We start from the raw sequence: 14,717 nt of genomic DNA on the forward strand, positions 1-14,717 counted from the left end.
GATTTAGAATAGCAGTACTGGCAGAGCTCAAAAGCTTCATGTGAAGTTGGGCAGAGATAGGACAAGTTATGCAAAAACCACTTAGTTACCAATTTGAATGACAACCATGACTGGCCAAGCCCTACATGATGACTAAGAAACCTGTTGCATAAACTTTCCACTTATTCCAATAATCAAAATGCCCCCAGCAGTAGCACAGAAGGTATAGCTGTTGGCCTCCTATTATGGTAAAGCCACATGTAAAATACTGTGTATAGTTATGGCACCTTGTTTAAAAAACCTATTATAGACCTGAAAAGAGTAATCAAACTGATAGTCATCTTTGTAAGAAAAGAACATGGAGCTTTTTATTTTACAAAAAACAAATTAAAATGAAATAGAATGAAATTTCTCTCTTAATGCTACAAGCTATGATCACCCAATTAAACTGTTTGTCCTACACTCAGTGCTAACCAAAGAGAAGTACTACTTCATATAAGGCATGATTAGCGGAATTCACTACAATATGTTGACGGCAACTAGGTTAGGTAGCTTTTAAGAAAATATTAAATTACTGCAGAAATTATCGGTCAAGGACTATTGGCCATCACAGCCAATTGAAGCTTCCATGTTCACTACATGCTGAACCACAAACAAATTTGCTTCTTGTCTGAGAATGAAGTAGCACACGAACTGAATGGAACTGAACAGGTAGCCAGGCTTGATCAATGTAATGCTTTTATTGTAAACAACAATATATAGGTGTTGTATTTTCACTCGAAGGTAAGGAGGACACTTCAGAAGCCATAGCAAGAGAAAGTTAAAGCATGTTAGGTTATTAAAAGAGAAGTGCAACAACACGTTTCTTTAATGGTCTGTCAATAAAGCAGCATGATAGCTGTATTCACTTTAGAAATAAGAAAGCTTTAATTCTTCAGTAGAATGCTAGAAACCCTTGGCCTGATTCAGTCTACTAAAGATACAGCTCCTGTGGCTCACGTTACCCAACTAAGCGGAGAAAACAGAACAGAATACTGAGAATTTCTTGACATGGGAAGGGAGACAGATCTCTTAAGCCTTATGTAGATAATTGCACCCATGATAGATCTGGAACCAATACATACTAATTATATAATCAGGTGTTAAAAGTATTAAGGACTCTTACCTTTCTTAATTCCACAACGACTTCATTTCGCTGTCTTCTCATAGTCTGTAAAGTTTCAGACACAAGACAGTTATGTCCTGCTCCCACTGTTTAACAAAGCACAGTCAAGCTGTCTCTCTGTGTTAAGTTTTATATGTGGATAGTACAATTTTTACATATGGTTCTTTCAAACAAATCTGCTATGTGAAATTCAAGGTGAAACAATCCAAGCATGAGAACTATACCACACAATTATGCCTGTTTGAACTGACCACCCTAAAAGATAATTAGCACACACCCCTGGTAAAAAGTTGGACAGACAAGTAGGTATTTGAATATTTCAACGATCAAGGCAATTAAGAAGCACCTGCCTAACTGATCTTAACAATAATCCTGAAGCAAACATTTCTCTTTAGCTCTAGTTAATATGCTCATTACATACACTGCTTGCATGCAACATTCCATAAGAGACAGAAGGGATATCCAACTTCAATTATATCTACTTTTACAACACATTTGGTGGCATGTTCATAAGCTATGGGTAAGGTTCAGATGTCATGATAGAACTGTTCATTTCATGTAACCTAAGTTGCTTTTGTCATCTGAACTCATGCCATAGCACTAACCACAGTTTATTTATGGCTGTCTAATCATGATCTGAATCCTAGGTTTGAAGTTGGCTTGTGTATCTAGGTTTAGCCTGACCTTCATTCTGCATTATGTCTGAATGAGCTAATGTAGTGTTTCAATTTCTCCCTCAAAGCCTGCTGCTCACAGAGATCTAGTCCAGACCAGCTGTGTATACAGCCACTCTAGGCTTCAAACACCTTTCACTTGTGCCAGCATTAAACTTCCCCTAAAATGCCTAGCAATGTCTTACACCATCTCTCCAAAGTTTTACCAAAATATTCCAACACCTGGTAATGTTGTACCCACAGCAATGTTTTCCTCAGTTTCTCTTTTCACCCCCACAAGTCTCTTGCCCATGGGTCTTGGGCCTCATCTCCCCTTTGTGAGGTATGCAATTTGTCAGTTTGCCTTTCTTCTGTCTTGTAACAGCACTTTTTTTTTTGCCTATTCCCTCCCATCATTTAAAACAGGACCACCGATTTCTAAAGTCTCTCCTTCCCTTACTTTATGCCTTCTGACTCTTTTCAATGTCTCTCAGTTTCTCTAACAAGCATTAACACTGCTTGTTTATCAGTGTGCAAGTGGGTAAGAAATGGCTAACAATGCTTGGTGTAAGACTGGTGCAAGGGGGATGGGAAGTGTGGCACTTTTAGCAGCTCCTTTGGCTTCTGCAGGGAGCAGAGAATGTTCAGAGATCTCAGAGCAGGCAGAAAGAACAAAGGGAGCTCACTCCAGGCAAGCCCATCCGCTTTGTAACCAGGACTAATGGTTCGGAAGTGGGTGATGGGGTGGCAGCTTGCCAGGAAACAGTGCAGAGCAAGGCAGCCTGGGACTGCATATGGGCTCTTCCTGGGAGACAAAGACAGATGGCAAGACACTTACAAACCATGGTTATAAGAAACAAGTTGAGACTTTTGATCGACTGCATCAAAGTTTGGAAACCTTTGTTAAATTTAATGACATCTGAACCAATCCTATGTTTCTGAAGGCCAATTACGCTTGTCTACTATGAACAGCACATGATAAGGAGCTTTTTCTCCCTTTGTTGTGAAACCCAGTTTCTGTTGTGAAATATCACCCAAAATTTGGATTACAAAAGTCCAGGTTCCCTACTTGCCTATTTAATTTGTGTACTGAATGGATGCCAATCAAAAATGAAACTTGAGACCTAACATAGAACATTGGCTAATTTAAACATTTGCTTCATATTTGGAATTGACATGTTAGTCTGAGTCTCCATATAGGTAGGTAAGTAGAGATTTTTATGTTTCTGAACCATCTAGGCCATATTGTGCCATACACCACTAGATAACATTTCAAGAAGTCTAAGTTTTCATTCAGTTCATGCATAATTTCTTCTGTCAGCAATGAAGTCCCATTAGTTCTGATCATAAAAAGGACAGTTATCCAGTTGTTTAAGTCTGAAAGATTTATATTTATATAATAGGCCAGCTTCTAAGATAGTAGCAGAACATATTTTATGCTTTAGTTTTTAATTCAATTACATAGTTTGTAGGTAGGTAGGTATGTATATATAGTACACTGCAGTAATAAGCTCCTGCATAATCTACTTTGCTTTCAAGGGACCTGGCTAGAGACCCTCAGTGAAAGTCAATACATCAGATCCAAATGTAGGCAACTGTACACCGTAACAATTAAGCTAGTGTAGGATTACAGCATTCTACAGGAAATCCTCTTGTAGAGTAGTGCTATCACTGGGACTTTGACAGGCTTTCTTCTCAACACCACTACAGAAGGTAAAACCAGAGTGCCCCCCCTTCTGTAAATCACATTCAGTTCCACCTGTTATAGGCCCCTCTACATTATAGCAAGGAACTAATCAAGGGAAGCAAAATAAAAGATTAATAGCACCCATATGACAACACGTTTCATCTTCTGTGTCAGAGTGGGCATAGCACAGGAACTAATCAGCAAGATGGAGATTTTTTAACTCAAAGTTCATCTCAGCTTAAAGGAGCCACTGCCTCTCAGCTTTCCCTTTGCAACATGAAGAAAAGAAAACTAGCCTATTTTACAGGATTACTGTTAAGTGATTGAGTCACTGAGATAACACATGAAGTGCTTTATCTTAAGTGCCAAGTATCATCATCACACTCCATAAGAAATGAAAAAATTTCTGGGATACCTAGAGATTTGGTGATGATGCTCAAGACATTAACACTTAAGGATTCTAGTCATGGTGCTTAGAATGTCACCTAAACATCTGATGGTAGCTGAAAAAAATTAGGAGAAATATTTCTCCAGCCCTGGCCTATATAGAAGGGATCTGAGATAACTGGGATCCAAAGGTAGCATTTCAGGCTGCAATCCCAAATGTAAGACAAGCGTCTCGATCATTAATTATCCCCGTTGATAAGCAGGGTTTGCCTTGGTTTGCATTTGGATGGGTGACTCCATGTGAGTATGTCTGCTGTTAGATATTCCCCTTAGAGCAGGTATCCTCAACATTGGGCCCCCAGATGTTCTTGGACTTCAACTCCCATAATCCCCAGGCCCAGTGGCCTTTGGCTGGGGATTATGGGAGCTGAAGTCCAAGAACATCTGGGGGCCTAACGTTGAGGATCCCTACCTTAGAGGATGGGATCATAGCTCAGTGGCAGAGCATCTGCTTTACATGCAGAAAGTCCCATTTTTCAATCCCTAGCATCTCCAAGTAGGGCTGGGAGAGTCTCCTGCCTTAAACTTTGGAGAGCCGCTGCCATAAATGCAATACTGAGCTAGGTGGACCAGAGTTTTGCCTCAGTTTAAGGTAGTGTCCTGTTTACCCATATTTACCAGGCAGTAAAGGTCAAATTGTGCTGTTGAGTTGGTGTTGACTCCTGGTGACCACAGAGCCATGTTGTTTCCTTTGGTAGAATACAGGAGGGGTTTACCACTGCCATCTCCCGCACAGTATAAGATGATGCTTTTCAGCATCTTCCTATATTGCTGCTGCCCAATATAGGAGTTTCCCATAGTCTGAGGAACATATCAGCAGGAATTTGAACCAGCAACCTCTGGGCTAATCAAGTTACTTCCCGCTGCATTAATGAAGTTGGACTTACTTCCAAACACACATGCATAGGGTTGCACAACAATTGCTGTGTTATAAGCAGTGACACAGGGCAGGATACAGACTACTTCATGATCAAACAGCATTGAAATAAATGATATATAGCTTAAGTCCCATTAATTTAAATGGGACTTAGTCATGATTAACTTGCCTATAGTATAAAATTACAAAATGTTCAAATACAGTCAAGAAAAGCTGAAGAAATCTTACAGACATTGCCACCCAACAGGTGAGAGAAACTAAGGCCCCAAAGAAGTGCATTACTGAAGCTTTCAACAAGGAAAGAGCAACACTACTAGGACGAAGAAAAACAATACTGCTAATATACCATACAAGAGGCAGAGCCCCAAAGTAAGACTGTCAAATTTACATTTTCCCCAATTCAGACAATCTTCATCCTTGTGTTAGAGCAGGTCATCCCTTGTTATGAAGAAGCATAGTGTCTGCTAAGTCTTAAGAATTCTAGATAAAAGCACAAGTGATCTAACAAACCAGCACAAGACTGAGGTTACTTATCAACTGTCACTGAAATGGCACTACAGGTTTTTCAACAGAAACACAGCAGACTGAAAATGTATCAAAATGTTCATCTGCAACCGATATCTATTTTTGGATCTGAGAAGTACTCAGAAGTATTCAGAAATACTGAATAGTATTTCACTATTTTATCACATTTCTATATCACCAAATCACAGTCTCCAAGTGGTTAAAAGTCAATTATAACTGATCATGCCTTTTATGAAGTTATGAATTTTTCTTGTCGGGATAAGCAGAATTGATTCACAATTGAACCAGACAGCTGCAACTGGGCCAGTTCGATTGTGAACTGCTTTAGGCTGGTTCATCGAACTGATTGGCCCAGTCAATTGGTTCAACCGAACCAGCTTGTATACCCGCAGTTCGGTCCAAATTAAAACTGAAACATGTCAACCAGTTCATGCACACCCCCATTTTATTGGCTTCAGGGTTGCCTGAAAAAGCAGTATATAAATACCTTAAATTACACACACACACACCCCTATCTGAACTCTGGCTGGTATATTAGTGGCTGACTGACAGTCACTAAGCTAATAAGTAAACACATAGTGGGGATGCACACTTCACGTACAGAACACTGTGATAAATAAAGGTCCCTACTAACGAGCCAATTCATAAGCTATGTCAACCCTCTAGGGTCTGTTTGGCCTATGGCTGCAATAAAAGAACTACAACCTTCTAGGGGGAGGGAGGGTGGTGGTATAATGTACATAGCACCTGAAATAAGGCCTAAAGGTTTTTTTTAAAAAGGCAAACTGCTTACCCTCACTCCGTAAACATCTGCATTCTGTGCTCTAACAAACCACGTCCATTAATCTCTTTAAATATTCTAGCAGCTTGCCCAAAGACTGGTTCTACATTTGCTTTCAGTATAGTAGAGACAATTCGTATGTAGCTTATTAGTATACAGTATTAAGGCAACAGAAGACATGAAGAATATTGTGGTGGCTTTAATCAGTTCACAAACAGCAATAATCTTTTATACAAATTCTTACCAGTTAACTTGCTAGAGGAAAAGCTCCTTAGTTTCACACATGGAAAATTGTGTAGTTTTGTATTTAACTCTGAGGAAGCTGCCCAACCTACTATGATTGGTGCCAATCTACAAGATTCCTTGTGAGAAGATCTGCTGCTGAAAGCCACCATCCCAAATCCCATGAACCCATCTGTGATCATGTGGAAGTGATCTCTCAATGAGACTTAAGTAGTGACTAATGTGTACTAAGGACAGAATCCAGACTACAAGATACAGGCACATTCTCTCACTTTGGCTTTGGATGTGGCTTGCTCCCCCCCCTTTATTATTTATTTGTTTATTTATTTATTTAATATGCCGCCCTTCCAAAATGGCTCAGGGTGGTTTACAATTAAAACAAACTTTAATATGCCGCCCTTCCAAAATGGCTCAGGGTGGTTTACAATTAAAACAAACCACTAAAACAGTAAAGAGCTAAAACAAATTATAACAATATAACAACAATTAACAATTTAAAAACATTTTAAAAGTTAAACAATTACAGTGATTAAATGCTCCGAAATCGGGTTAGAATATTAAAACCGATTTAAAAACCCTGGAAAGCCAGGCCAAACAAATACGTTTTAAGGGCTCTCCTGAAGTCTAATAGAGAATTCAAATTGCGAATTTCCGCAGGGAGCGCATTCCACAGCCCCGGAGCAGCTATAGAGAAGTCCCGCCTCTGAGTCGCCACCAGACGAGCTGGGTGTAACTGGAGACGAACCTCCTCAGATGACCTTAATGTGCGGTGGGGATCGCGCAGAAGGCGGCGCTCTCTGTGCTTCCATTGAAGCCAAGCATGATCAGTCTATTCCCAAGGACTGGACTTCAGTCAGATAGCTGGTAAGCTAAGGTTTTGGGGAAGGAGTCAACAGGGAAGAAAGAAATTTGATCTGAGATTTTTTTTATTTGCAAGTGCTGCTGGAAGACCTGAATAATTTGTTTTAGATGCTGGAAAGTACTCTCTTTGCTTGTCATAATAACATAAGAACAGCCCTGCTGGAGCAGGCCCAAGTCCCATCTAGTCCAGCATCCTGTTTTACACAGTGGCCCACCAGATGCCGCTGGAAGCCACAGGCAGGAGTTGAGGGCATGACTTTTCTGCACAGTCCTAATAGCACATTTTCTAATAATATAATCATATATCTATTATTGATTTCCAAAAGCTGGAAATGTTATGATTGTTTGGGGCTCATAACTGCAGCACCTGTAGATGAGTGGGGGGTACTGCCCAACTCAGGCTAAACTGCAGACACATTGGTTTCACAAAAATCTGAAGAAAAAAGCTGAAAAGGGTCACAACTCTTGCTTCCGAGGCTAAAACTTTCACTGTGCTCAGGCACAGTCTCGGGTACCACATGCACACCAGGGACATACTGAAACATTTTGTTGCAGGTCCATACTTGTAATAGCATATTAGTTAACCTAGTTTTTCAGATTGAAAGTGACCTCTCTTTTAGCATCTTGAACATGGAAAAAGCAGCCTCATTTTGCCCAACTGCTTCCTTTGTCGTATCCATGTTGACTGCAACCTCAAACGCAGAGTCTGCCTCCACATGTTCAGTTTAAAGGATTCTAGACTAGATGGGCCTTAGGCCTGATCCAGCAGGGCTGTTCTTATGTTCTTAAAGAGAAGGAAATTTATGCCTCAGTTCACTAGGAAATCCAACCAAATCCCCTCTACCCTAGGCAGACTGAGCGTACACATAAAATATACACCATAATCTTCTGCAAAGGGTTATGGGGCATATTCTGCTGCTTTCACTTAGTTTCAAGCAGAAGCAGCCTGGCCCACCATCTTCCTAAGGGCTTTTGAAGAGGGAGGAAAAGAAGGGGAAGCTTCATCACTATCACACCATGACTTCAACCATGACTCCAAAAATTAGCATAGGCATGCCTAATTGGCTATTTTAAAAAATGAGGAAAAGAGAGCAAAAGCATAGAAAGTCTTTGAACATGACTACAGCCAAGAGAATCATAACAACAACAACAACTAGCCAATGGAACTGCAGTTAACATAAGAACAGCCCTGCTGGATCAGGCCCAAGGCTCATCTAGTTCAGCATCCTGTTTCTTACAGTGGCCCACCAGATGCCACTAGAAGCCTACAGGGAGGAGTTGAGGGCATGCCCTCTCTCTTGCAGTTACTCCCCTGCAACTGGTACTCAGAGGCATCCTGCCTTTGAGGCAGTTCAGTATTTAAACTAGATATTTCAGGCAAGTCCATTCATGTTTTATGTCCAAACCATCTGTCCAACACTGATATCCAGAAATTTCACATTTCAAGAACTTTTATAGGCAGGCATTTCCAATACACTTATTTGTATACACACTGCAACAACAAAAAATTGATTAAACTCTAGTTTAAACATAAATAAATGAAAATGTGATTTGTAAACATCTGACAATACTTTGAGAGCCACTGGAGATTTATTGAAATATAGAATCTGTTAATCATGCTTTTGTTCCTGAAAATGTTCCTAGAAACTAAAATGCATATTCTTTAGCACAAGTTTGTACTCAAACCCTTGCCAGCCTCTAAAAGAAAACATACCTTGCTTGACATTGTACAAAGAAAGCTTAATTTAACTGATTTTTAATATAACCACTTTTATACACTACCTTTCAGTCTTGGCATTCAATGTAGCTTGCAAGTTAAACATAAGTAGCTTTTGTTGTTGATTTAATAAGACAAAACAGTGTTGTCTAAGTTCAGTACATGTCCATTCAGGACTTGATATTTTTAAGTTCCTAGGCTTGGGCACCATCATCTTCCTTCCCACAGGGCACAAACATCTTAAGCCTTTTCTGTGCAAATACTTGTTGCACTGAGAATTTAATTTTGTTGTACTGTGTAACACTGCTGTCATTTTCTTGTTCTTTGTGGACAACCACATTTCTCTATTTTATACCGACGATGTGGGAGAGTGCTTGAAGACTCCAGGATTCAAACTCATCTGTAGCATTTGTCCACTGTGAGCATGTTCCAATGTAATTTATATACAACACAGAAGAACCATGTACACAAGAGGTTCCTTTGAAGTTTCAACTGCTTTCTTTACCTCTTTGGAAAGAGGTAAGCTGCTTTTCAGTTTATATTTAAACTGATGAACCATTATGTCTCTTGAATTTTGCAGCACAGCCATTTGGATTGGGAATGAGTCTTGAGCTGGTCCTCCCACTTTCTCCAGTATTTATTCCTATTTCTGAAAAACTGAATTGACCAAAAATGACTCAAGGTACTTGGCTACACTACACATTCAAAGAGGCAGTCTTATCACAAGATATCATCATAAACGGCTTAGGTCCTGGGTATCTAAGAGAGTGTCTTCTTCGCTACGAACCCCACCGCTCATTGAGGTCATCTGAGGAGGTCCGTATCCAGTTACCACCAACTCGTTTGGTGGTCACACAGAGATGGGCCTTCTCAGCTGCTGCCCCGAGATTGTGGAATGCACTCCCTGCTGAGTTACAATCGTCCTCATCTCTGGCTATTTTTAAAAAACATTTGAAAACTTTTTTTTACCCAAGCCTTCTCAGGTTTTTAATTTAAAACACTGTTTGTTAATTTTATGGTTTTTAAATTATTGTATTGTTTTAATGTTTATATATGTGTTATATGTTGCATTGTTTTAATTTTTATATATGTTTTAATTGTTAGCCGCCCAGAGACGTATGTTTGGGCAGGATATAAACTTAATAAATAAAGTTAATATGTTCCAGAGTAAATACAAGACTTAGTTGAGTACAAAACCCCCTCAATTTTTCAGGACCCGCAACAGTTTTTTCTTAATCTTCTCTAAAATCCCTTGATGCATGAGCAAGCCAAGAAGTTGCTTCTGATGACAGTATTTTTAGGTGTGCCATGAAAACAGCATGCAATCTGAGAAATGTCCCAGGATCCCCTGCAATGTGACTGTATATGATCAGGTTATGCTCCAGCATTCTCTGTGACACTAGGATCCCGTGATAAATCTCTTTGGATATGTAGTGTAGCTGCTTGAGGCAACAAGATGCTTTGGGCAGACCCTAAATCCATAAACAAATCAGCAGGAAGGGTTACAGAGACGGGAGCCAATATGAAGTGGATCCAGCTATAGCACTGCTTACAGTGAGATTTGCTGATGAACATTTTAGGAGTAACATCATGTTACTGGGGCCATTATGATACTTTAAGTAAAGCTGTGTCTTCAAGGCGGTGTTGATTCCTGGTGACTACAGAGCCATGTGGTTTTCTATCAGCACAAGTTAAACTACACTATATGATGTAACTTACTGAGGAAAGAACTACAGCAGAGGTTGCTATAGGTGAGCTTGCACTATAACTTAATTGCACTCACCTCTGGGAAACCCAAATTGTAACCCTGACCCACAACTGCCAAAGGGCTACTTGTGACTAGCAATAGGCTTTGTCAACAGGAGGGCACATCTACTAATGATTTAAAATGTAAAGTTAGTTTTAAAACTAGCTTGATTTTAAATAAATCTATTTTATATCCCAGCCCTAGAATACACTTTAGATTTTTCGGTAAGGGTTTATTCCCATGAAATTTTTTACTTTGTACAGCCTTAAAACTCTACCACACTGATTTAGAGCACCATGTGCAATTCCATATACCCACGGAAATCCTGCAAATGTTGGCTGTCCCATTCACTTCAATTTAAGTGGGCCTCCAAATACATATCAGATCTCCTACACTCAAGAGGAAAAAAATGGATCAGGGCATATGAGTATTATAGCAGTCACAATCTTAGAGAAACTTTCAAAATGTCAGGACTAAAAGAGCTATCAAGTGCTATTTATTGGCATAAATTATGTTTTCTTCTATGCTCTCCATTACATTCTCTCACAAAGATCATATGCTTGCCAGGAACAATATCTATGAAAATGTTTCAGTTATCGTCTCAGGAAAAATCTCAAGCATGTTTTTTTATTTTGACTGAACTATACATGTATAAACATAACCATGTACACAGCTCTGGGATCCTTGGAGGAAGAGTGGGATAGAAATATAACAAGTTCTTCTAGTAAGAACTAATCAGCCTACTTTCCTTTCACTGTCTCTACAAATGGAATGAATTTGGTTCAAATCAAGGTTCAAGAGTTAGATCTCTTGCACTTCAAATGTTCATGCAGCTGCCACCTTGGATCGGGGTGGATGACATCATTACAAATTACACCACTGAAGTGCTCCTGTGTGTCATTCACTGCAACTGTATCTAATTTGGTTCAAATTGGTTAGACAGTACTCAAGTTAGTGCACTCATGCCTCAAAAGTACACACATCCACCATCTTGGATTAGGGTAGATGACATCATCACACACCACAGCATTAGGGCATCCCTAAGAGTCTCTACAGCCATAGTGAATTTGGTTCAAATCAGTTAATCGGTTCACAAGTTAGCCCACTTGCACCTAAAAGGTTTACGCATCCGCCATCTTGAATCAATGTGGATGACATCATCACAAACTATGCCGCTGAGGTGTCCCTGTGTGTCTCTACAGATAGCAGTCACTTCCAGTCCAAGGAGGCAGTGGGGCAGCAGGGAGGTACTGCTCCCAGTGGGGCAGCTGTGGAGGCACCCTCCACAGTCCAAGTTATCCCCCCCCACCTTCAAACCGCAAGTCTTTCGAACCTGTTCAGAGGCCCATAAAAGGGCCTCCAAACAGGTTCCTACACATCCCTAGTCCTGTGGAACACACCAGACAAGAAGCTTAACCCCTATTGTTATAGGTCACATAGGATTTAGATGAAATCCTGAACTGATACAAGCAGAGTTCATATTAGCACTGTGAGACATGTACAGAATAAAACTTTATCCAATTGCACAGTGAAACGTGAATCTATATCAATAGTTGAGTATATCCAATTTTTGTAGTTAGAAGACATTTTTGCAAGTAACACTTAATTTTAAAAAGTGCAAAACTATACAAGGCAGGCATGATTGGCAACCTGATAAACAGGATTTGGAAATATTCTATCTAAACTTGTTTTAATTAGCTCTTGATTAGCATTTAAATAAAACATGGCTTGTGAACTTTATTTCAATGTTTATGGAAAGAATTAACATTTAACAAAATCTAGACTGAAATACTCTGATGTAAGTAGTGGGCAACATTCTGACTAAGTCAGGTATGACCAAGTCCCACTGAAATCAAGTAAGTCTTCATTAACTTAAGAACATAATAACATCCCTGTTGGATCAGGTACAAGGTCTATCTAGCCCAGCATCTTGTTTCACACAGTGGCACACCAGATGCTCTGGGGAGCCCATAGGCAAGAGGTATGTGCATGCCCTCTCTCCTGCAACTGGTATTGAGAGGCATTGTGCCTCTGAGGCTGGAGGTGACCCACAGCCATCAGACTAGTAGCCACTGGTAGATCAGTCCTCTATGAATCTGTCTAAGCCCCTTTTTAAAGCCATCCAAGCTGGTGGCCATTATCACATCCCATGGCCATGCTAATCTTCTCTGTATTGTTCCAGTTTTAGTATATGTGCTGCTGAAGTGAGCACAGCCACATCTCATGGCAAGGAAGTCCATAGATTAATTATGCACTGTGTGAAAAAAAACTTCTGCTTGTCAGTCCTAAATTTCACAACCTTCAGTTTCATGGGGTGACCCCTGGTTCTAGTGTGGTAAGAGAGGGAGAAAAATTTCTCTGTCTACCCTCTCCACTCCATGCATAATTTTATACACTTCCATCATGTCTCCCCTTAGTCACTTCTTTTCCAAGGTAAGAGCTCCAGATGCTGTAGCTTAGCTTCATAAGGAAGTTACATTGACCACTTTCCAGTCCTCTGGTAAGGAGCCCGATTGTAGGGGCAAATTACATATTTTTGCTGGGAGATCAGCAAATTCACATTTGAGTTCCTTCAGAACTCTTGGGTGGATGTTATCTGGCCCTGGCGATTTGTTAATTTTTAGTTTTTCAAGACAGATCTTCTCTTGTTAACTCAAATTGGCCCAGTTCTTCAGCCACTTAATGGCACAGCAGGGAAGTAACCTGCCTAGAGAGCAGGAGGCTGTTGGCTCGAATCCCCGCTGGTGTGTTTCCCAGAATATGGGAAACGGCTATATCAGGAAGCAGCTATATAGGAAGGAGCTGAAAGGCATCATCTCACACTGCGCAGGAGATGGCAATGGTAAACCCCTCCTGTATTCTATCAAAGACAACCACAGGGCTCTGTGGTTGCCAAGAGTCGACATCGGCTTGACGGCACAACCTTTCCTTTCTGTTCCTTCAGCCACTAAATCTGAAAACAGTGAAATGCTTGACTAACAAGCAGAAGGTTGCCGGTTCGAATCACTGCTGGTACTATATTGAGCAGCAGAGATTTAAGAAGATGCTGAAAGGCAGCATCTCGTACTCCACGAGAGGAAGCAATGGTAAACCCCTCCTGTATTCTACCAAAGAAAACCACATGGCTCTATGGGCGCCAGGAGTTGTAATCGACTCAACGGCACACTTAACCTTTATATGGTCAGCATCCTCCACTGTGAAGACAGATGCAAAGAACTCATACAGCTTCTCTGCAATCTCCTTCACCTCCTTAATAATCTCTATCACACCCTCATCATCTCCCTGGCAGGCAGTATGTAAAAACTTCTGATATAAATAAGTTTTTGTTATTCCGCTTGACACTTCTAGCTATATGCTCCTCCAAACTCTCTTTTTGCATCCCTTATAGTCTCCTTGCATTTCCTTTGCCAGAGTTTATGTTACTTTCTGTTCACTTGGGTAGGACTTCCATTTTCTGAAGCAAGTCTTCTTCCCTTTTATATCTTCCCTGACTCCTCTTGTTAGCCACGTTGGTGTCCTCCTGAACTTGGTGGTACCTCTCCTTCTTCTTGGTACACATTCCAACTAAGTTTCTAATATTGTGGTTTTAAATAAGTTCCATGCTTTCTGGAGTGACCCTCCTGACTTCCGACTACCTTTTTACCAGTCCCCTCATTTTTGTTTATTTAATTTCAGGGGTGCTTAATCATTACTAACTCCTTTGGATGCTGCCCAATGACAACAACTTAAGAAAACACTGTTAAGATTTTGCACACATTGAAGAGATGCCATTAAAACACACACCCCAAAAGCCTACATGTGTGTTTTATGTGTTTTTGCAATAACCGTGTAAGCGACAGTCAGTTCTACAGCAAGCAGTTTATTTTCATATTGTATGACTGGTTAACTATGTAGCACCACTGAAGTACATGTTTGTAACCGAGTGGCTCAGCGGCCCGCTCCTACTGACAAAATAAGTGTTATAGGAAAAGAAAAAGAAAGCGACAAAAATTAAAATGTCATCTGACAGACCGTTTCCATGTCAAGCAGCTGAGT

General features: G+C 40.3%; 1 protein-coding gene and 1 pseudogene across 1 annotated transcript in view; both read right to left on the minus strand.

The window, feature by feature from the left end:
* KPNA4 (karyopherin subunit alpha 4) overlaps positions 1 to 14,717 on the minus strand; it is a 48,302-nt gene that overhangs the window by 32,588 nt on the left and 997 nt on the right. Inside the window, exon 2 of the mRNA XM_053305740.1 lies at positions 1,145 to 1,189. Coding sequence (XP_053161715.1) covers positions 1,145 to 1,189 — 45 coding nt within the window. The remainder of the gene's footprint in view (positions 1 to 1,144; positions 1,190 to 14,717) is intronic.
* Positions 12,834 to 12,894, minus strand: LOC128352667 (uncharacterized; annotated as a pseudogene).

The sequence above is a fragment of the Hemicordylus capensis genome, chromosome 3 (genome assembly GCF_027244095.1).
Source record: "Hemicordylus capensis ecotype Gifberg chromosome 3, rHemCap1.1.pri, whole genome shotgun sequence".
NCBI lineage: Eukaryota > Metazoa > Chordata > Lepidosauria > Squamata > Cordylidae > Hemicordylus > Hemicordylus capensis.